We start from the raw sequence: 24,659 nt of genomic DNA, 5'->3' as shown, positions 1-24,659 counted from the left end.
CAAGTCACACATTATCCTGACTTGGAACTATATCACTATTCTAGTGTTCATTTACTGTTGCTGGGCCAAAATCCTGCAAGTCCCCTTCCAACAGCAACTTAGGTGTCCCTTTGCCACATCAACAACATTTGTTCACAAAGGTGATTGACCACCAACTTCTTAAGGACAATCAGGGATGAACATTAAATTTTAACTTTGACAAAGACGCTCAAATCCCAGGAATCAATTAAAAAGTGTGGAAAACTGTACTGGTAATTTGTATACAGCAATCTCCCATAAACAAAATAATATTATTTTAATGATGTTGGTTGAGGGAAAATATTGGTGTCAGAAGACTGGGGAAAACATTTCTTTTCTTTGAAAACAGTGTCACAGGAATGTTTGAGGATCTGAGAGCACAATATATTTTGTAGTTTAACAGTGCAGAATTCCCTCGTGTCCCAGCCTAAATTGTGTGGTGAAATCCCCGGAGTGAGCTGGAACCTACAACTTTTAAGATAATTGGCAACAGGACAAGGGAGATGCAGATTTTATCTTTAATGTGGTGAGCTGTTATGATCAGGAATGCAGTGCCTGAAAGGATGATGAAAGTAGGTTCATTAGTAACTTTTGAAAAGGAATTAGAAATAAACTTGAAAGTAAAATTTATGTGGCTATGGGAAAAAAAGAGGAGAGTGGACGAATTGACTAGCACTTTCAAAGAGCTGACACAGGCCTGATGGGTCTGTTGAACCCCTTCTGAGTTGTATGCTTCTACCATTTTCTGAAGGCAGAGCAATATATGACAAAGAGAAATTGCATTACTTGCCAATTAAGTGGAAAGTGCTGATCTTTGTTAATATTCTCTCCTCAAGGCTGTGTTCTCCTTAGGATTTCTTTTGCTTTTTAAAATTCATTGTCAGGTCGTCACTGGCTATGGTAACATTTGTTGCCCATCCCTAATTACCCTGGAGGAGATGACAATGAGCTGCCTTCATGAACTGCTGGAATCCTTGGGACACTGATATTGCTGATACGAAAGGAGTTCTTGAATTTTCACCCGGCAACTGTGAAGGAAGAATGATATAGCTGTAAGAGTGAGCAAATATCCCTGTCATTTAGAATACGAGACCAAAACCCCTGGGCTTTTAACAGAAGTTGTAAAACTAAAAGAAAAGGCAGCTGTACTATGCTCTGGAATACACAATCACATCAACCAGACTTAAGACAACAACTTCAGACATTTTGCAGCCTTCAGTGATACCAAGGTATGCAACTCCAAATAAATTCATTCACAGGAAATACCAGCCATTCCATGAAATTGAATTTGCTCTAGAATCCCTACAGTGTGGACACAGGCCCTTTGGTCTAACCAGTCCACAACACTCCTCAGATCCATCCCTCATAGCCCACCTAATTTACACATCCCTGAACTTTGCAGGCAATTTAGCATGGCCAATCCACCTACCAGCACATGTTTGGTCTGTGGAAGGAAACCCATGTTGACATGAGGCGAATGTGCAAACTCCACACAGTCACCTAAGGATGGTATCAAAGCCAGGTCCCTGGCACTGTGAGGCAGCAGTGCTAACCACTGAGCCACCATGCCACCCCATCTCTCACTCTAAACAATCAGGAAATCTATTCACCTCTGGTTGAAAGATATTTACACCTACTCTAAGGATCTGGAAGCTAATTCACCTCCAGAAGGGTAACGGTATTACTATTGCTAAAGCCAGATTTGGCGCCAAGATGAGAGACCTGCAATTTAGTATAATTGCAGGTCCCGATCTCTCCTGAAGGAGAGAGAAGGACAGGGACAGAAGGAGAGAAGAAAGAAGAACATTCCGCCTCAAAAGCTGATCCCCGCAGCTACCAACAGGAGAAGGATTCAGGAGAGCTGCCGCACCGAGAAAGACTCCTACAGCCATCTCCAACCACTGGCTATGTCCGATTATGACCTGCAGACCAATCAACAAGCGACTTCTGAGAACCACCGACTGGATCAACACCACGAGGCCTCAGACACATCTTGAGGTGAAACCCGCTCGCAAAACCCAACAAAAAGTCAGAAAACCCAAGAACTCCACAACACAAGATAATAAAATGTGAGGCTGGATGAACACAGCAGGCCAAGCAGCATCTCAGGAGCACAAAAGCTGACGTTTCGGGCCTAGACTATCTCTGATACTCCACAACACATCTTACTGCACCAGTGGACTCCACCCAGATTAAGAGATAACAAAATGTGGAGCTGGATGAACACAGCAGGCCAAGCCGCATCTTAGGAGCACAAAAGATTGAAGGCCTACACTGTCTGAAGTCTTCAGCAAAACACCAGCTACAGTAAGTGGGAACAGCCAGCTGTAATTCAAAACACGTTTACTGCCGGTAGTGAGTTTATTTTCCTCGAGACCCAAAGTATCGAGCCTAGCTAGCCGGAAAGGGGGAGGTGGGTTGGTGACAATCCAGCACATCCAATGCTCAGTAAGTCTGATTAAAGTGTCTAATTTAGACTACTTTTTAGTTTATAATAATAATTGGACTGTGTTATTAGTTAATAACTGATAGTGTCGGTTTCACTGTTCTGCAATCTTTAATCTCGTGATTTATTCACCTTCGTATTATTTCCGTATTTATTACATTTGCCTTTTCATTTCTTGTGAGATACACACCTTTCGTATTTAATAAATGCCGAAATGCTTTGCACTGAAACACCTGCCCCCTGATTAATGACATTCACTAACCTAAGGCCAGTGTCAGAATCAGGGACCTGGTGGTGATCCAGAGCGCCTGAGAGTTCCAGCAGGGTCACTGAGCACACAGACCAGAACTCCTTACAGTGTTCCAAATTGGCGTAATGAGTGGCTCAGTGAGTGACTTGCAGGTGGTGGGGCTTCCTCTGTATCTGTTGCTCTTGTATTTCTGTATGGTAGAGCTTATGAGTTTGGAAGGTGATGTTAAGGAGCCTGAGGTGTTTGTTCACATGCATCTTGTAAATGACCCACGCTGCTGCTTCTGGGTGTTGGTGGTGGATGGAATGAATTGTGAGCATGTTGGATGGGGATTGCATAGAAGTAGTTTTTAAAAGTTTATGCATGTTACGATTAATTAATAATGATAAAGATGCAGTCACTTCCTGTCACACTGGTAATAACTTTAAAAATATCAAATGTATAGATAACTTTAATGGAGGGTCATTAAGTATATTTGAGGCTGAGACAGATTTTTAAACTGTAAGGGAATCAAGGTTTCTGGGGAAAAGACAGGAAAGTGGAGTTAAAGGTTATCAAATCAACTATGATCTCATTGAATGGCAGCACAGACATGACGGTCTGAATAGCCTACTTCTGCTCTTCAGTCTCGTGCTGTTATGACCTCACCTATTCAAGCCAGATATGTATCAGTAAATGTAACCATCTTCAGCTGTGAAAATTATACTCTACTGTACCAGAGTTGGAATTACATTCCTTGGTGTTATTACACATGTAATTTACTTTCATAGAAGCTTTAAGATTTTGAGATATGGCACAGCATGGGATTGGACCAAGGTTGAAATGAATGCTTGCACTTTATCAGGCTTTTAATAACTCAAGGATGCTACCAAGTAATTTTCATTGAATGTGCACTTTTCAGGGATATTCATTTCACCCAAAGCACAGATTATGTACAAGATCCCACAGACTAAAACAGACAATATCAGTATGTTTGCAGGTGTTGATTTAGAGAGAAACAGCAAGCAGTGTTGTGTATAGTTGTATGCATTACATACAGTTCTGGAATCCACATTATAGGAGGGATGTGATCACAATGGAAGGGAATCAGAGGAGATTTGTCAGACTGTTGCCTGGGCTGGAGAACTTTTGTTATGAAGAGAGATTGGACAGATTGGAGTTGCTTTCCTTAGAGCAGAGGGGACTGAGGGAGTACATGATTGAGATGCATCAAATTATAAGGGACATAGACAGGATAGAATGTTTCCCCTTGATGGAGGAATCAATGACCAAGGGCCATAGATTGAAGGTAATGGGCAAGAGTTTTAGAGGTTATGTGAGGATTTTTTTTCTCACCCAGAGGATGGTGGGAATCTGGAACTCACTGCCTGTAATGCCGGTAGAAGCAGAAACCTTCATAACATTTAAGAAGTATTTGGATGTGCACTTGTGAGGCCAAGATACACAATGCTAATTGCTGAAAAGTGGGATTAGAATAGTTGGTGCTTTCCTTTTCACTGGTGCAGACTCAATCGGCCAAAGAATCTTTTTCCGTGCTGCAGATCTCTATGTATCTATGACTGATGTCTACAACTTCTGAAGCAGATCTCTGAGAGGACTAACCAGCCCTTGATTTCATATTTCCCTGGAAAAAGGGTAACTCTGATAATGTGGCACCGCTTCAAATTGCATTGGAAGATTAGTATGTGATCAGTAACTTGCTAAGTGAGAAAGATTCAAGACTGTTACAAATTGAACTATGGTAGTCATGTAAAGTACAGACAAGGGAGCTGGGTGAAACCAGAATTCATTATTAAAGGGTATCTCCCTGGGTTTTTCATTCACTCATAGGACATGGATGTCACTGACTGGCCAGGATTAATAGACCATGCCTAGATCTAATTGAGAAGGGGGTGGTGACCTGCCTTCTTGAACTGCTACAGCCCATGTTCTGTAGGTTGACTCACAATGGCCTTAGAAAGAGTGTCTCAGGATTTTGACCCAGTGACATTGAAAGAACAGCAGTTTTTTTCCAAGTCAGGATGGTGAGTGGCTTGGAGGGGAACTTGCAGGTGGTGTTGTTAACATGCATTCCTGTCCTTGTCTTTTTAGATGGAAGTGATTGTGCACTTCGAGGATGCTGTCTAAATTGGTGAATTTCTGCAATGCATCTTGTAGGTAGTACACACTGCTGCTATTTAACATTGGTGGTGAAGTGATTGGTTGCTTGTGGATGTGATGCCAATCAAGCAGGTTGCTTTGCTTTGAAAAGTTTCAAGCTTCTTGAATGTTGTTGCTGCACTCATCCAGGCACGTGGTGAATACTCCGTCACACTTTGACTTGTGCTTTGTAGTTGGTGGACAGGCTTTGGAAGTCAGGAGGAGAATTACTCGCCACAATATTTCTAGCCTCTGACGTGCTCTTGTAGCCCGAGTATTTATATGAGTCCAGGTGAGTTCTTTTGTCAACAGTAAACCCCAAGGTATTGATAGTGGGGGATTCATGATGGTAACAGCTTTGAGTATAAGCAGTATTGGTTAAGTCATCTCTTTTTGGAGAAGGTTGTTACCTGGCATTTGTGTGGTGTGAATGTTACTTGCGCTTGTCAGTCTAAACCTGAATATTGTCCAGAGATTGTTACATTTGAACATTGATTGCTTCCGTATCTGAGGATTTGCAAATGGTACTGAACATTGTGCAATCATTGGCAAACATCCCCACTTCTGACCTTATGATGGAGGGACAGTCATTGATGAAGCAGCTGAACATGATTAGCCCGAGGGCACTAACCTGAGGAACTCCTGCAAAAATGTTTTGGAGCTGAGATGAATGATTTCTAACAACCACAGCCAATTCCAATGTGCCAGGTATGACTCTAACCAGCGGGAAATTTGACCCTGATACTCATTGTTTCCAGTTTTGCTAGGGCTCCTTGATGCCACACCCGATCGAATACAGCCTTGATGTCAAGGGCTGTCACTCTCGCCTCACCTCTAGCATTCAGCTCTTTTACCCATGTTTGAACCAAGGCTGTAATGAGGTCAGGAGGCGAGGGGCCCTGGCGGAACCCAAATTGGGTGTCACTGAGCAGGTTATTGCTGAGCAGGTGCTGCTCGATAGCTCTGTTGGTGACACCTTCCATCACTTTACTGGCGATTGAGAGTAAATGGATGGGGTGGTATTTGGCTGAGTTGGATTTGCCTTGCTTGTTGTGTACAGGACACACCTGGCTAATTTTCGACATTGTCTTGCAGATGTCAGTGTTGTAACTGTACTAGGGAAGTGGCAAATTCTGGAGCAAATGTTGTCAGTATTATTCCCAGAATGTTGACAAGGCCTGTAGGCTTTGCACTATCCAGTGACTCCAACTGTTTCTTGACATCACAGCAAGTGAGTAGAATTGGCTGACGACTGGTGTCTGTGATGCTGGGGACCATTGGAAGAGGCTGAGATGGATTATCCAATTGGCACATCAGGCTGATGATCACTACGATGCTTCGGCTTTACCTATGTGTTCAAGAAGGCAGCATAAGGGCCCATGTGGTGAACTAGTAGTGTCCCTCTCTGAGCCACGTCACACTCGCTTCAGAAGTTGTAAAAAAGCATTTCTGACCTGGTTAATTGTGAAATTTAAAAAAATGATGTATGCTTTGTGGTAATGAATTCCTCCTGCATAACTTGGAGGGTTTGAACCATTGGGAAGAGGTTGAATAGACCGGGACTATTTTCCTCAGAGAGTTGGAGGCTGAGGAGTGACCTTATAGAAGTCCATAAATCATGGATTGGATGAATAGGCCTTTTCCCCAGGTTGGGGGAGTCCAAAACTAGAGGGCATAGGTTAAAAGTGAGAGGGGAAAGATTTAAAAGGGACCTAAGGAGCAACTTCTTCATGAAGAGGATGATGGTGTATGCAAGGAACTGCCAGAGGAAGTGCTGGAGGCTGGTACAATTACAACATTTAAAAGGTATCTCAATGGGTATATGTATAAGGAAGGGTTTAGGGGGATATGGGCCAAATTCTGGCAAACGGAATTAGATTAAGTTAGGATATCTTGGCGGGGACGAATTGGACCAAAGGGTCTGTTTCCGTGCTGGACAGCTCTCTGACTCTAACTGTCCTGGATGTACTTCAGTAGTATGTGAGAGGGTACCCGGGGAGACGTGGTAAGCATTTTTCGAAGCTGTTGTTGAATGAATGGGCGGAGGGCGGAGAGACAGACACGCGGTCTATTTGCTCAGTACGCGACCCGCGAATCGCAGTTGTGTTTCTGAAGGCACCCGGAGCAGTTGATGGAAGGAGAGTCTGAATGGCGCTGTTCCTCTTGTTGCGGTGCTGAAATGCGAGCTGGAGAGGAGGGGGTGAGATCCCTGTCCTCCCTCCGTTCTTGCCATTCTCATCAGTAAACACAGCACAGCAGCAGACAAGGAGCAGTGTTCCGGCCATTCCCGGGGCTGTGAAATACACCACGCTGGCAGCGAGATCGAGCTGGGCGGAGAGGCGAGCTACAATGAACCGGAGTCAGGACTTACAGTGGGGGCTAGACCTTCCTGAACGTCCCGGCTCATCGCAGAGCCTCAGCTCGAAGATCTGATAAAAAGAAAAAGAAGTTTTTATTTCACTCCACACAAACTCCCCTTAAATAGGGCGCAGCTGGTAGGGGCTAGACTCAGTCCAGACGGGCCGATTGGCAGTGATATGGCTGGCACGGGAGGATTCCAGTTTCTCTTGTGTGTTCTATTGAGTTGTTCGGAAGGAGTGAGCGGGCAAATCCGTTACTCTATTCCCGAGGAGTTGAAGCACGGGGCTTTTGTTGGGAATGTCGCGGATGATCTGGGCTTGAATGTGGCCGAGCTGTCGGCGCGGAGGTTCCGGATAGTGTCCGGGGCCCCGAAACGGTACCTGGAGGTGAATTTAGAGAACGGGGTCTTGTTCGTTAATGAGAAAGTGGACAGGGAGCAACTGTGCGGACTGCGAGAATCGTGCTTCCTGAACCTGGAGATTGTGATAGAGAACCCCCTGGAGCTGTACCAGGCGGAGATCGAGATACTGGATGTGAACGATAACGCTCCCAGTTTCCCGAACGCTCAGCTCCGGTTGGAAATCACCGAATCGGCGGCACCGGGAGCTCGCTTCCCGCTGGAGAGCGCCCACGATCCGGACGTGGGAACCAATTCCCTCCGCAGTTACCGGCTCAGCCCGAACGAACACTTCGTCCTGGAGGTACAAAGCCGGAGTGAGCGCCGCCAATCCGCCGAGTTAGTGCTGGACCGCCCCTTAGACCGGGAGACCCAGTCCGTTCACCGGCTGGTTCTGACCGCGGTGGACGGAGGCTCCCCGAAGAAATCCGGGAGCGTGCTCATCACGGTGCGGGTGCTGGACGCTAACGATAACTCCCCGGTGTTCCCGCAGCCGGTGTACACCGTGAGACTGGCGGAGAACGTTCCCGCCGGGACCCTGCTCCTCCGGCTGAACGCTACCGATCCGGATGAGGGCTCCAATGGCCGAATAGTCTACTCGCTCGGGCAGCACTCAGCCAGGACGGTACGGGAGCTGTTCTCACTGGATGTGCAGACCGGCCAACTCCGGGTCCGCGCTCCGTTAGACTACGAGGACTGCCCGGTCCATGAGATCTTCGTCCAAGCCAAAGACCTGGGAGCGAATTCGGTTGCCGCCCATTGCCACATCCTGCTGGAGCTACTGGACGTGAACGACAACCCACCGGAGATCTCTCTCACCTCGGTGTCCAGCCCGGTGCCCGAGGACGCGTCTCCGGGAACAGTCATCGCCCTGATCAGTGTTACCGACCGGGACAGCGGCGTTAACGGCCGGGTCAGTTGCCGCCTGAGCGGCACCGGGGCTGATACCGGGGAGTTCCCGTTCAAGCTGCTACCCTCTTTCCGCCACTATTACACCCTGGTCACCGAGCACCGGCTCGACCGGGAGACCGTACCGGAGTACAACGTGACGGTGGAGGCGAGCGACGGCGGATCCCCGCGGCTGTCCAGTAACCGGACCGTCACCGTCCGGGTTTCCGACGTCAATGACAACCCTCCCCGGTTCAGCCGGTCCACATACACGGTGCGAGTCCCGGAGAATAACGCCCCCGGAGCCTCGATCTGCTCGGTCAGTGCCGACGACCCCGACCTGAACCAGAACTCGTACGTCTCCTACTCGATCGTGAATGAGCCGCTCCGCGGGATGCCCATCTCCACGTACGTGTCCGTAAACTCGGATACCGGGAGGCTGTACGCCCTCCGCTCCTTCGACTACGAGCAGCTCCGAGGCTTCCGAGTGCAAATTCAGGCGCAGGACGCCGGCTTTACGCCGCTTAGCAGCAACACCACCGTGCACGTCCTCATAGTGGACCGGAACGATAACGGCCCGGTAATTGTATCGCCGCTGGCGCGGGACGGCTCGGTGGCGGTGGAGACGGTGCCTCGCTCGGCCGGGCCGGGCTGGCTGGCGGTCAAGGTGACGGCGGTAGACGCGGACGAGGGGCCGAACGGCCACCTCTCGTACCGTTTGTTGCAGGCTACCAACCGAGAGCTATTCCACCTGGAGCGGCAGACCGGAGAGATCCGCCTAGCCCGCCGCTTCGGTGCTGAAGACCCTTCCCAGCAAACTCTCATCGTCCAGGCCAAAGACAACGGGTTGCCCCCTCTCTCCGCCACCGTCACTATCCTGTTAACGGCGGTGGACGCTCCGTTACCGGATCCCCGGTCTGATTCTACCGGAGAGCCAGAGCTCAGCGCCGACCTTACCCTCTACCTGATCGTGTCCCTAGGCTCGGTCTCCTTCTTGTTCCTGGTCGCTATCCTGGTCTTGGCTCTGCTCCGGTGCCAACGGTACGCCGTGTCCGGTCGAGGGCTTTGCCCCGCCGCCGCTTGCTGCCTCCCCCGGAGAAGACGCTCCGCCAAGCTCGAGGCGCGCCGCCAGTTGCCGGTGGCCGGTGCCGAAGTGACCGCCGGCCGCTTCCCTTCGCAGATTTACAGTTACACCGAGCGCCGGAGCCCGGGATCGGCCAGTAGCGACTTCATGTTCCTGAGAGCCGGCGGCGGGCAGGCAGGCGGTGGGCTGAATGGTCTGCTGGTCGGCGTGGGGGCCGAAGAACCAAGTGTGGTAAGACTGTGTCCCGTTTACTAAACGTTTGCGAGTCGAAGAAATTGAACCCAAGCGTTATTTTGCCTCCTTAACAATCCCAGAAAGTGCTGGAGAAACTCAGCTGGTCTGGCAGCATCTGTGGACAGAGAAACAGTTGACGTTTCGACTTCGGTGTGAATTCTCCTGACCTGCCCTATTCCCTCAGCACTTGTTTCAGATCCAGAGTGCAGCTCTACTCTGAGCGTCCGGTTTCCTGTAACCCTTATCATTATCTTTCCCCGCTTGGTGAAATTCCCCTCTGAAATGGGGGTGCTAATTACGTAGGATCCGGCAGCCCATTCAGCCAATTTTCCCCATGCTGGATGTTATAAACCCCACTTCTCCACCCTACTACGTCCTAACTTCCAAGTTTTGTTACGCTCGGGCGAGCTTGCCCGATGGTCATTCCGCGTGGAACGAGGAATTCCTGCTGTCCGCCGCGCACACACACATGGAGATATATCCATCTATAAAACTTCATGCATATTAAGCTGGTCTTCCACGAATATACATTCCCAGTACTTGGTTTCATCACAATTATTTTAATCACCTCTTTCGTACACGTTAAATACCCCCGGGAGGGGAAATGAGACCGAGCCCAAATCTTTAAGCGTCTTCCACTCCACTGCAAATATTCCTTGCAACCGCTTGGATAAATTTGCACCAGCCCCTTTCCTTGGACAGGTGTCTCGTGTGGAGACCGAGTTAACAAAATATATGTAAATGAATCTCTGGATATATAGTTAAAAAGGCAAAAGACTTTTTGGCGGGTTATGGGGAGCGAGCCCCCTGGAGAGTCTATGTCCCAGGTGATCGCTCCCTCAGTGGGATAACAAGAACATTAACTCCCACTGCACCCCTCCTCCTCCTTTCACCTTCGGACTAGCTCAGTGCTACTTGTGAGGATTCTCAGATTCGTTCGTATCCCTTTCTGGTTTAATCTGAACACGTTCTTTGGAAGTCTTCCGCTAGCTTCACTCGAGTTTGTTAGCATTACTAGTTTTAAAAAAATTGTCCCGGTCTACCACAATCACCTGCTGATTTAAAATATACAACCCCACTAGTTATCTTGACGCACTGGTCTAAACTCCTAAATTAGTCGCCACTCTAGGTCAGCTGGACTGGCGTAGATCTGTTCTCCGCCCAAATGAAGCGAAACCGTGTCCGCCTCAAATCGCTTTACGATTTCGCGCAATTGTCCCAGTTATTCGTGCTTTTTGAACATGTTCTAGTGTGACAAGAAATGGAGTTGGAGTCGGATTGGAATATTCGTATTAACAGGGAGCCGGATCAACGCTGTAATTGCCGCGCTGAGCAGCAGATAGATGTTAGAGGTTATAGATGCACTTAAGACCCCTTTGCAGATATAGTGAGCAGGGGCATTGGGCACGGCACATGGACTCGTGCCTGTGAATTAGATCCGACCCCGATATCCCAGGTTCCGAACGAGACATTTCATCACGTCCGTGATCAGGTACAACATTTTATGTAACCTTTTGTTGTTGAAATATTTCTGTTTATTGTTTGAGAGAGAGAGACAGTTGATCTTGAACAATCTGGATAGTTGGGAGGTAACTATCAGCGAGAGACACGGCGGGGGAGGGAGGGGTGGGATTTGAAAAATTGGGAGCTTTACAGTGTTATGTCTGTGGTCTGTGACTGGCAATTAACTCGGGTTGAATTATAGAGTATGGTCCTACTGTGCCCTGATGGAGCTAACACATTGTAAGACAGAACCGCGAAATCCCAAAAGGAGGCCATTCCGGACATCGCACCTGTGCTAGTGAGTGCCAGTGTATCCTTACACTGTTGATCCCTTTCAAACAATTTTGCACTTCCCCGTTTGAAAGTCACTAACCTGCCTCACAGCACCTTTTCAGGCCGTGTCCCAGGGCAGCTAGGGATGGGCAAGAAATGCTGGTCAGCCAGCGATATATGAACAGAGAGGAATAAAAACATTCCACCCTGATACACCACAATCAACTATTTTCAAGCTCGCTTTGTTTCCTTCTGTTTTGCCAAGTTGAGAGATTCAAGGCTGTGCAAAAAAAGTCATAACATAGAATCCCACTGTAATTAATGTCTAATTAGTTCAGTCTCATTAAACTAAGTTGCGGGTAGGCATGTTGTAGATGATGACATACAAGCTGATGGGAGATGGACATTGCTAATAGCACTGGGAGAATTGATTCAAGATGACCCGTCCTTTCATCGATATCACGGTCATATGTTAATCAATGGAGTGGCCGGCATGTATCAGAAAGCTCTATGGTGACTGAATGCATATTCAGTAACGCTCGTGAGCCTTATAACAAACCTCTGCCTGGAACATTTATGTTTCCGTATTCTCAAATTGATAGCCTCAATTAATATTGATGTGCGGGGAATGGTGTCCCTCGGGCAGAGATGTGTGTGTGTGAGAAAATATCTCGGTGATTGCTAATGATTGTCCCGTGTCAGTTGTATAAGCAAATACTCTATGTAAATGTGGATTTCAAGTGGAAATTGTCTGGAACCATGCGTAAAGAGGGTTTTCTTTTAATATGTATGAGGAGAAAGGATTCCGACAGCTAATACAGCGCCTGGGAAGGCTGAATAAACCCGCAAACACGCATTTAATTAATGTCAAATGCGGTTCCATCAAAATTATTGGCTTCAAAACTGCAGCCTGCAAATCACAAATACAAATGATCTCGTTTATAGATTCTGTTTGTGTTCTGACCTTGAACTGTTCTTACCGCCAGCTCCCAGAAACATTAGTTCATGCTGCCTTTATTGACACCGTTTAATTAACGTTTAACCCTTTGATGGTTCTACGTAGAATGAATGGGCCAAGACAAACAGCTGGCCCTCTTTAAGGTATTGTGATGCTCAGGAACCTTGTGTATCTGGCTCTAACGCCGCTCTCTTTGGTTTGGGCGTGTTAGACAGCTGTGTTGCTAACTTTTAACCTGGGCAGGGATTTGGAGAATGACAGTGGCGAGTGTTAGACAACACAGAGCCCTTTCTTCCAGAAACACACACATTCAAGCCAGTCTCAAAGCTTCGTGTTTTGTCTGCATTGGCGAGTAAATTCAAAACAAACGGGCCATCTTGTGTTTTCCAGGTTAAACAACAAAACACTGAGTACCATAACCCGCCATTGCAGAGATTTACGGGCAGCAGGTAGTAAAACCTTTCCTCAACTCATTTCGTGCATTTTCGCTCCTCTTTCGTTGTCACCCTCTGTCTCAGTCTGGATTTACTTCATGTTATTCATTTGGTTTTACTTCATGTTACTTCACGTTGTCCTCGCTCCTTTGCTTTGAAGTTGTTTTACACATTAGATCTCTTCCCCCCCTTTCTCTCATTCCCTGTCTCATGCTGCGGTTTTCTTTTTTACTTCTGTCCATTGACAGCTCATGGGACCCGGAGGAGACGGGAGACCGATACGATGGGGAGATGGAATCAGGCAAAGTGCCGTTAGCAGTCACAACACTGACCGGTGAATACTCCGGGGAGGGTGGGGTGACGGAGGGACACAGCCCTGATAAAAAACATCAGCACTGACCGGCGTTTCTGCTATTACCAATATCGTTTATTTCTGTAAACATTTTGACACACCTTGACGTGACTGTTGGTTACAACAGATTGCCTTATTTGGGGCCGATGGGAATGAAATCGCCCCAAATAAAGCTGCGTTCACATTGCCACCATCTCTACTTCTGGCTTTTCGTATCATTTTATAACTTGTTTCAAGTATCCCGCTCAAATCAGTGTGGGAGGGGGGAGTCAATTAAATTACTGGCATTTCTATAATAATTTTGACTTGTTTTCGCACTTTTCCAATTTCAATACAGTTTACCCGTCGTTACATATATAATTCGGAGCAGTCCATTTGTATTTTTCGATTAAGGATTTGTTCTACTAGCTCACAATCTTTGATGCTATTGTCGATCGATGTCTCAGTCTCCCAGACCTGATGATCAGATTAATCGGTGTGTCTACAAAACCCGAATCAGAAAACTCTAATGACAACGCAGACTTGTCAGGATTTTAGAAATTATTTAATTCCAGGAGCTACATTGTTGTATTGGCCCGATCTTTAGGTGTATCCAACCGAGAGTTGTTGTAACTATGACAGTTTATTTTCTTGTCCAAGTACAGGTTTGCTTTACCAGCTCCGCGTTTCCAGTCCTCATATACAAGTCTCATATTAAAGTCTCTACAATGGGTGAAGCAAGATCTGCGCATCTCCCGCCCCGCATTGTTGTAATCGAATAATATCGGCCGCGATTTAAAAACATTGTTGCTAATCACCCCAGTTATAAATCAGGAGACCAGTAGAGCAAGTCTACCCAACTCAGCAGCCTCTCTGTCTCCCTGAGACCCCAGGTCGTCTCTCTGTTTTAGCCTCTCTCTGTCTGTCAGCCTCTCCTTGTGTCTTTGTCTCACTCTGCTATAGAGCCGCGTGTGTGCATGTCTCTGTCTCATCCTCGACTCGTGCCTCTTTCTCTCTCAACCTCTTCAAGCTCCTTTTTATGTGTCTCTGCCTCACTCCCTCAGAGACCCGTGTGTCCATGCCCCTGTCTCATCCTCGACGAGTGTCTCTTTCTCTCTCAACCTCTTCAAGCTCCCTTTGCTCCCCTCGTCCATTTTCTGTCTCCCAATAACACTTCCTCTCTCCCTCTGTCTTTATCTCTCTTATTCTCATGCTCCCCATTCGCTCTTTGCCTCTATTTCCTGCTGCGTCCCCTCTGTTTCTCTGCCTGGTTCTCGGTGCCTCTATTGTCCTCACTTTGCCCATGAGTGACTCTTTTATGTTTCACCATGTCTCAGTCACACTCACGCTAACTCAATCCAACAGGAATTAGTAACTAATGCATTAGTCTCTTCTAAACCAATTAAATCTGCATGACCACCCTGATTATGTTAATGTCAGCAGTGTTCATTAAAATAACGAAATCAGAAGTCGAGTGAAATTAATGCGATGAGATTTTGAAATCCGTGCATTTATTTTCTGCGGGAAGGAAGCTGAAAAGGTCAGGTTATCGACAGTGGAAGTTCCATAAACAATTCTTTTATGGGGCCCAGGAGGGCATGGGGACATCAATAGTGCTCTGACAAGGGAATGATGTCATGAATGATTAACAATAATCCGCCCAGCAACAAAACTAAAACCAAGCGCCTTGGCATTCCCAAGGGGGTGCAAGACAGGAATTTGGGAGACACCATTTACCTCTGAAATTCCTGAAGGAACTCCTCTATTTGCGATAGTAGGAACTGCCGATGCTGGAGAATCTGAGATAACACGGTGTAGAGCTGGATGAACACAGCAGGCCAGGCAGCATCAGAGGAGCAGGAAAGTTTTTCTGAAGAAGGGTCCAGACCCAAAATGTCAGCTTTCCTGCGCCTCTGATGCTGCCTGGCCTGCTGTGCTCACCCAGCTCCACACCTTATCATCTCTCCTCTATTTATTTGACACTTTCATCAGCTGGGTGTTAAGTCTGGGTGACAGCATCCAACAACACAACTTCAAGTGTAGTTATTTTAATTAACCAGTTCTGATATGTTATTACAAACCCAATGTGAGACTTGAACCTAGACCTTCTTGTTCAGAGGTAGAGACACTGCTGCTACCCCACAAGAACCCTGTTTCAAATGTTCAAAGGCAATAATTGGCTTTGCTTCAACACAACCTCTCTTGACTACTGCATTACCTTTCAATTATCTGAACATCTGCCACACATCTGTGGGGCAGCTGCTATTTCCTCCAGTCCAACTTAGGCAAAAATTGACACAATGGACCTTGCCATAAACTTGTCCCCTCAGCACTGATTGAAACACCATCCACTCCTATTGTCTGAGATTGTACCACACCCTCTGTAACATTGACATTGTTTTGACCCAGCGATTAGCTTCTTATACCATGTTATCTTCATTGCTAAGATCATGTGGTTCAATCTGTTTTACAGTCTGGCAACTGCTTCCTATCCTTGCCCTATCCTGCCCTAGCTGCTGCTAACATAATCCACTACTGTTTTGTTAAATATTGACTTGTTCAAGACTCTCTCGCTGGTGTCCAACTTTGCTCCCTCATAACCCTGAGATCATCCTCAACTCTGTAGCTTATCCCATATCAAGTCTTGCTCACTCTTAACCCTAAGTTTGCTGACCCTTTACGCTGTGTTTGGGTTCTGGTCCACCAATTCACAAGTGCGTTTTTGAATATCTCACAACTCCAATTCCCAAATTCTGTTACTGTCATCCCCACAACCACCATTAAGCTCAGTCATTTTCATCTCGAATATTGCTGAACTCTGCCAATTCTGTTGCTGCTGAAATCCTTATTCATGCTTTTGCTTTCCATTGTCTTGATTATTCCCATGCAATCCTGGCTGACCTTTCACGTTTAGCCATTCATAACCTTGTGTCCCTCCTAGGATCTGTTGTTGATGTCCTTACTCATAGCGAATCAATTAATCCATCTCCCCTGCAGTTGTTGAACTTGGTTTATTCTAACGAGGCAGCATCTCGATTATAAATTACACTCCTTGTTTCAAATCCCTCCATTGCCTCACACCTTTCTATCTCTATAAGGTTTGAAACATACATTTAAGACAACATCCCAGACAGCGCAATCACCATCGCTGGCTACCCCCACCCAGGAGACTCACTGGAGGTGGCAGCGCAGTGGTATGCAGTTGGGTAGAAGTTTCCCTCAATATTGCCTGTGAACCCTTTGAGGTCTCATGCTATCAGGTCACATTGTGCAATAGACAGGGCAAACCAATCCCATATCAAACTAAATGCTGCAAGTCTGCAGAGCTTATGTTTGCTAAGCAACTAAAACAGAAATTGCTGGAAAAGCTCAGCAGGTCTGGCAGCATCTGTGGAGAGAAAGCAGTGGTCACATTTCGGGTTGTGTGACCCTTCCTCAGAATTGCACATTTGATCAGTTCTGCAGACTTGACAGATCTAGTTATGAATGATGTTGAAAAATTATGCAGCTAAAAGGAGCTAAGATAACAAAGTGTGAAGCTGGATGAACACAGCAGGCCAAGCTGCATCTTAGGAGCACAAAAGCTGACGTTTCAGGCCTAGATCCCTCATCAGAAAAAGGGCAGGGGGAGAGGGTTCTGAAATAAATGGGGAGAGAGGGGGAGTCAGATAGAAGATGGATAGAGGAGAACATAGGTAGAGAGGAGACAGACAAGTTAAAGAGGCGGGGATGGAACCAGTAGAGGTGAGTGTCGGTGGGGAGGTAGGGAAGGGATAGATCAGTCTGGGGAGGACGGACAGGTCAAGGGATGGGATGAGGTTAGCAGGAAGAAAATGGGGTGGGGCTTGAGGTGGGAGGAGAGGATAGGTGAGAGGAAGAACAGGTTAGGGAGGTAGGGACAAGCTGGGCTGGATTTGCAATGCAGTAGGGGGAGGGGAGATTTTGAAACTTGTGAAATCCACATTATTACCATTGGGCTGCAGGGTTCCCAAGCAGAATATGAGTTGCTGTTTCTGCAACCTTTGTGTGGCATTGCTGTGGCACTGCAGGAAGCCCAGGATGTCATCTAAGGAATGGGAGGGGGAGTTGAAATGGTTCGCGACTGGGAGGTGCAGTTGTTTACGAGTGTAGGTGTTCTGCAATGTGGTCCCCAAGCCTCCGCTTGATTTCACCAGTGTAGAGGTGGCCACAACAGGTACAGCGGATGCAGTATACCACATTGGCAGATGTGCAGCTGAACGTCTACTGGATGTGGAAAGTCTTGTTGTGGCCTGGAATGTGAGTGATGGTGCAGGTGTGGGGACAGGTGTAGCACTTCCTGCGGTTGCAGGGGAAAGTGCCGGGTATGGTTGGGTTGGAGGGGAGTGTGGATCAGACAAGGGAGCTGGATGCACCACAAATATTCCAATCCTCAGTGATGGAAGGGCCCAGCCAGCACATAAGTGCAAAAGACAAGGCTGTAGCATTTTTAACAATGCACAACCATAAGTACCAATTGGATAATCCAGCTCAGCTTCCATGGAAGTCCCAGCATCACTGCCACCAGTCTTCAATCAAATCTATTAATTCCTTGTGACATCAAGAAATGGATGAAGACAATGGATATTGCAAAGACGGTGGGCCCTGACAACATTCTGGTAAATAGCACTGAAGACTTGTGCTCCAGAACTAGCTATGCAGCTAGACGAGCTTTACCAGTAAAGCTGCAACACTGTATTGACCTGACAATGTGGAAAATAGCCTGGGTACAGTCTGAGCAGGACAAATCGAATCCAGCCAAATACCACCATCTGTCCCCTCTCATTCATCAGCAAAGTGGATGGAAGGGATCATTGCCAGTGTTATCAAGCAACATTTGCAAAGCAATACCCAGTTCACTGCCAGCTTGTGTTCCGCCAGGACCACTCAGCTGCTGACCGCATTGCTGCTTTGGCTCAAACATGGACAAAAGAGCTGAACTCTCGAGGTGAATGAGAGCAACTGCACTGATATGAAAGCTACATTTGACTGAGTGTGGTAGTGAGGAGACTGAGTACAACTGGAGTCAATGGGAATCAGGTAAACCTCTCCTTTGGATGGAATCATGCTTTAATTATATTCACTCATCAGATGTGGGCATCGCTGGCTGGCCAGCATTTATTGCCCTTCCCTCATTGCCCTTGAGAGTGTGGTGTTGAGTGTGGTGGTCTGGAACTGCTGCAGTCTATGTGCTGTAGGTTGACCCTCAATGACGTTAGATTTAGGTTTTAGATTTGGCTTTAGGTTTCATTACTACGTGTCACTCAATTACAGGGGTACAAGAGCACAGTGAAAAGTATACAGTGTCGCCATTCCTGGTGTCATCTTAGGTTGTACGGTACCTAGGTATAAAACCTTAAGTACAAAAATAGAAAAATAAAGAAATAAGTTAAAAAGTTCAACACTACAGTTCTTTTTAGTATAAAGTAGCAAAATAAAAACAAATGTTGAAAGTTAAACATTACCATCCTTTATTAAGCTGTGGGCCTGAAGACATTCTATGCTGGGCTTTCCCTGCCAGGACTTGCTCTTTTTCACTCTCAGCACACTTTCACCTACACATTGGGCAAAGTCCAACCTGGGTTCACCAGCCGCTATGCCATTCTTTCACTGCTGACCACTATCTGGGCTCGCATTGGGCCCCAGATGCTGCCATGCTCTATCACTGCTGCTGCCTCCACAACTGAGCTCTGTCCAGAAGGTAAGTTAAAAAAAACCTAAAGAACTAAAAAAGAGAAGAAATAAATGAGAATAAAAGAAAAGAAAGGTGGGTGCAATGCATGGGGCCCATACTCAAGAGACCCACCCACTCTGCCGCCATCTCGTTTTCATATGCCAATGTTAGGGGAGAGTTCCAGGATTTTAGCCCAGCTATAGTGAAGGAACAGCGAAATATTTCCAAGTCATGATGGTGAGTGACTTGGAGGGTAAATTTCAGGTGGTGGTATATCTGCTGCCCTTGTCCTCCTAGATGGAAGTGATCATGGGTTTGCAGAAGCTGTCCGAGGATTTAGTGAATTTCTGCAATGCTTCTGTAGATGATGGAGGGCACCGATGCTTGTGGATGTGATACCGATCAAGCGGGCTGCTTTGTCCTGGTTCATGTCAAGCTTCTTAAGTGTTATTGGAGCTGCACCCATCCAGGCAAGTGTAGAGCATTCTATCATACTCTTGACTTGTGCCTTGTAGATGGTAGACAGGCTTTTTGGGGAGTCGGGAGGTGAGTTACTTAAAGTTCTAAGCCTCCGACCTGCTCTTGTAGCCACTGTATTTTTATGGTGCGTCCACGTGAATCCGATTTGCACTTTCATAGACCCATGAAGGCAATGGGATAGGTAGATAATGTTGTTATGCAGGCAAATTGGATACTTGCCTTTATTAGTTGAGGCATTGAATACATGAACAGGGAGGTTATGATGTAGCTGTATAAAACCTTAGTTAGAATACAACTGGAATAGTGCGTGGAGTTCTGGTACAGGGAGGATGTGATTGGACAAGAGATAACGCAGAGGAGATTCATCAGGGTGTTGCCTGGGCTGAAGTATTTCAGCTACGAAGAGAGAGTAGATGGGCTGGGGTTGTTTTCCTTCATACAGTGAAGGCTGAGGGGGGACCTGACAGAGGGGTCCAACGTTACAAGGGGTGTAGCGAAGGTTGATAGGAGGCAACCTTTCCCTTTAGTAGATGGGCCAATAGCCAGAGGAAATAGATCTAAGGTAATGGGCAGGAGGTTTAGAGGTGATTCAGAAAAAAACATTTCTCACCTAGAAGGTGGTGGCAATCTGGAACTCACTGCCTGAAAGGGTGGTAGAGGTAGGAACCCTCATAATATTTAAGAAGTTATTAGATGAGCATGTGATGTGTCACAGCTTACAAATTTGTGGCCAAGTGCTGAAGAGTAGCATTAGAGAGATAGGTGCTTCACCACCAGTATGGAAATTATCGGCAAAACTCTATGGGACTTCATGACCATTTCTTCTCCATTGCTGGGTCAAAATCTCCAAAATCCCCTCCTAACAGCATTGTGCATTTCCCTACACCTGATGGACTGTAAAAGCTCAGGAAGGGAATTCACTGCAGCAATCTAGAGGTGGGTAATAAATATTGGCCTGGCCTGTGATACCCACATCCCATAAAGGAATAAAACAAACTACTCTGGTCTGCAATGTATATCCTCCTCTAATTTGGAGCTCTTGAGCAGCCCAGATTTTAATAGCTGCTCTGATAGAGCCATTCTTCCAGTTTTCTAGGCCCCATCCTCTGGAACACCTCCCCTTCTTGTCTTTTAAGACGTTCCTCAAAATCCACCATTTTGACCAAGAATTTCACCAATGGATTGGCGTCCATATGCGGCTCCCTGTCCAAATTTGCTTTATAATCCTCCTGTGCTGTGATTCTTCAAATTTCCAAATGGGCACATAGCTTAGAGGGAAGATTGCTCCTGTGAGACACCTTAGTCCATTAAATAAAGCATGATATACATATTTGCAGTTGTTGTCGAAGATTTCATTGTCCTTCCAATTCTGGTCCTGTGTATCAACCCACAGACTTCCCACACCCTGGGTAAGGGAATGAAGAAGAGTGACAATCAGTCATAGAGTTAGAGAGTTATACAGCGTAGAAACAGACCCTTCCGTCCAACCAGTCCATGCTGAACATAATCGCAAACTAAACTAGACCCAGCTGCCCACTCTGAATCATGAATGGGCCCTGAACTTTGATGTCGTCCCTTTAAACCCCTCCGTACTTATGCCTCTCACTCCCTCTTTAGGATGACCCTCAAAACTCTTTGAGTATGTCCTTAAACTCCTAACCTACTAACCCCTCCTTTTGCATAGTGCCAATATTTGTCTGATTATTTTCCTGAGAAGCACCTTGACACTTTTACCATATGAAAGACAGTGGATAAATAATTTTACAGATTTTGGCGATATCTCTTCATCAGAATAAATAATACTATGTTCTACAATTTTTTTATTATAGCTGAGATCTATCTTTCTGCATTGCCTCCAGGGTTAGCGTATTCTTTCTGCAGCACAGTGATCAATTTCACATATTGTATTCCAAATGGATCTGTATTAGTGCCTTTTACTGACTGCTTATTAACTCACAGACTTTTCATTTGGTTGTCTCTGGCTATACACATCCCATATACATATCTTTGCCCTTACTAATTCTGCACACTGTGTTATTGTTTCCCAGAGCACAATCCACCAGTATTTGTGATTCCTCCTGCATTGAATACAGTACCCTAGAGAAATTTAGTTGATGTAGCTACTGTTCACCTTTCTTTGCTATTGCTGTTTCTTAGTGTTTATCCATGACACATCCTATTTGCCACACATCAGCTGCCTTCATAAACCATCAAGACCCCTTTTGTGTTTGGTTTGTCTCTAGAGTGTGATTTCTCCCTGCAATTTATCTATTATCTACAGTTTCATTTTTGATCCCATCTTCAAGTAACCTCAACATGACTCCTACAGCACCACTGACCCATTGGTGTCAGGCCAAATCAGCTTCATTTATAAATATTCACTGTTTCATTTGCTTTAATCAATTTTAAATCCATTTCAGAAGTAAATATATGAAAAGATTAACTGATTTATTTAAAATGGATCAGTAGCATTGATGTATTAATGTATACAGGGATTGCATTCCTGGATAATTGTTCCTTTTTTTATCACATTCCCTCCACTTGAATCGTCCTTTCTTATTACGGACAATTGAAACTGGAAAGGCCAAAACCCTTACCTATTTACATTAATGGCAAAGAGGCTGCTTAAGATGTCTTAGCCATGCCGCTAATTTCAGACAGAAATTGCTGTGTTATTTACTAATACAAAAGCAAGGTTCTGCAGATGCTGGGTGTTTAAAAGAAAACCAGAAAATTCTGGATGTTCTCAGCAGGTCAGACCACATCTGCAGAGAGCCTTGGCCTGAAATGGTAACTCTGTTACCCTCTCCACCAACACTGTAAGGTCTGCTAACAATTTTGAGCTGAGTCTGTTCACTGACCAGCTCACATTTCATTAAGGTGCACGGGATACAGGAGCAAGCACAACACGGCCGCATTATCAAGAACTGCAAGCTTCAGACGATTTCCACCATTTTTAATATAAGTAAATAACAACTTGTTAAGGTGCACTGCATGTGATAAAATAGCATTTTATTGAGACAGACTTCACTTCCCTTCGGCTAGGGCAGCTTTGATGAGTGAGAAACATTACAGAGTTTGCAGCCAGCTGTGCTTAAACAACAGTCAACACATTTCATTTACTTTACATTAAAAATATAAGACAGATCATTATTTTACAGTGCTTTGTGGGGAGATTATGGCAGTAATCCAGCATTTGCAATTGTATTTACAACAGTGACAAAATCTATTTCACGCATTTTCTTCATTTAGCAAGTAGCTAAAGAGAAAGTTTTGTTAAAACTCGAGTAGCACGTCTGCAGTCAGAACACTGGACAAAGAATTAAGGCAGGTGCAAACCTCATATGGTGAAGCACAGCTACATTGATAGAGCAACCATTAGGTAAAAATAGTCAAGCCGGTTTATATATATAATGAAATTAGGGTACCCGGAATGAAGTCTCCTGTTTGGAGAAATGTATCCTTAGGGTCGTCGTGTAACATGCACTCTGCTGTAAAATGACTTTGTGTGCAGTCTGTGGGATCCCTATGTAGAAAACAAGCTCCTACATTAATATTGACCATTGTCTGTAGTAGGTAAATTATCTTTGCATGAACATACCTGAATGAAGCTGTGGTGACTGTAGTACTGTGCAGTGCAATTTCAACACAGGAGGAGTAGGCTATTTGGCCCTTCAAGCCTGCTCTACCCCATAAAAAATTCTTGGCTAATCTGGTTGTGCTCTCAACTCAACTTTCTAGTCTGCTTCCCATAACCCTCGATTCCCTTGCCTATCAAAAATTCAGCTAATATCATTTATTTCTCGTTCCTCCACCTTTCCGCACATGATTGTACAGAACTTGATCATTGTTGGGAGAGATGGTTTGTCAAAGGTTTGCGCCATTCCTAGATCATGACAAATGCAAGAATGCTATATTTCAAGATGATTCATTGGCAAATCACCTCAGCCAATCAATCTGCACCCTTTGCCCCCTGCAGTATAAATTGTTGTGACAGTTTGGAATTTGTCATTCTTGCATTTGTCCAGATGAGTCTAAGATGTAAAGCTTTGGTGAAATGTCTCTTTTTTCCAGCAATTTCAACTCTGGGGCACCATTTCTTCATTATAACCATAGAACCAGACAAAAACTACAGCAGAGGAAGAGGCCATTCAGTCCATCCAGCTGAATAAACTGGCCGATCATTTGAATATTACTTCTCCAGCATGTGGTCCATTGCCTTGGAGTTTATAGCACTTCAGATTATGATCTCTATTGATTCATTTGAAGGTTTGCACTTCAAATACCGAACTGGGCAGTATTTTACAGACGCCCACCACCCACAGGACGGAAGGGCTTTCCTCATGTCTCCTCTAATCCTTTTATAAATCACCTCCATTTTCTCTGGTAATTTCTCTGTCTACTCTACCCACGCTCCTTATTATTTTGTACAATTGAATTAAGACACCCCTGAACTCCCTCAATTCTGGGGAAAAATGCCCTAACCTATCCAATTTTTCCATAGCTGCAATTTTCAAGGTTTGGCAACAGTTTTGAAAATCTAACCTGTACTCTCCAAGAGAAACTATATCCTTCTTAGAATGAGGTGATTAGAACGGTACATAATCAGAACCTTTAATGTTAATAGTTCCAGCATCCTATCAGAACATAGGAACAGAAGTGGGCCTTTCAGCCCTTCCAGCCTGTTTCACCATTCAATGAGATCAAAGCTGAGCTGTGGCCCAACTCCTTGTGTTTGCCTTTGGCCCATATCCTTAAAACCATTCTTGACAAAAATTTATCTATCTCATATTTAAAATGAACAATCCATCCTACATCCACTTTGTTTGTGGACGATGAACCCTTCTCTTATATTCAATAACTCACCCAATCAGGGAAAGCATCCCACGTGTCCTCTTTACCACTTTATCTACCTGCCCTGGTGTGATAAGGGCCCTTTAGAGGTCACTCCAAGGTCTCTCATTTCCTTTACATCTCTCAACACCCTACCATTTGTCGTGTGTTCTTTTGTTTTGTTCTTTCCCTAAGTGCTAAATCTCACGCTTCTCCAGTTTGAATTCCATTTGTCACTTTTCTGCCCACTCAACTAACCAGTGACACCTTCCTACTGTCAACAACCATCCTCTTCACTGTCATCTATCCAGCTAACTTCTATATCATCTGCAAATTTC

The 24,659-nt window shown here is 45.6% G+C and overlaps 1 protein-coding gene across 3 annotated transcripts in view; it reads left to right on the top strand.

The window, feature by feature from the left end:
- Window positions 1-6,964: 6,964 nt before the first annotated feature.
- Window positions 6,965-24,659, top strand: part of LOC125458079 (protocadherin-10-like) — a 31,690-nt gene continuing 13,995 nt past the window's right edge. Inside the window, exons 1-3 of one of the 3 annotated variants that reach the window (XM_048542951.2) lie at window positions 6,965-9,814; window positions 12,942-13,000; window positions 13,234-13,319. In XM_048542951.2, the coding sequence (XP_048398908.2) occupies window positions 7,391-9,814; window positions 12,942-13,000; window positions 13,234-13,319 (2,569 nt within the window). In that variant the 5' untranslated portion in view covers window positions 6,965-7,390. The remainder of the gene's footprint in view (window positions 9,815-12,941; window positions 13,001-13,233; window positions 13,320-24,659) is intronic. The other 2 variants (XM_048542952.2, XM_048542953.2) reach the window with 2 other exon arrangements.

The sequence above is a fragment of the Stegostoma tigrinum genome, chromosome 13 (assembly GCF_030684315.1).
Source record: "Stegostoma tigrinum isolate sSteTig4 chromosome 13, sSteTig4.hap1, whole genome shotgun sequence".
In the NCBI taxonomy this organism is placed as follows: domain Eukaryota; kingdom Metazoa; phylum Chordata; class Chondrichthyes; order Orectolobiformes; family Stegostomatidae; genus Stegostoma; species Stegostoma tigrinum.
This window is presented reverse-complemented; position numbering and strand designations above follow the sequence as displayed.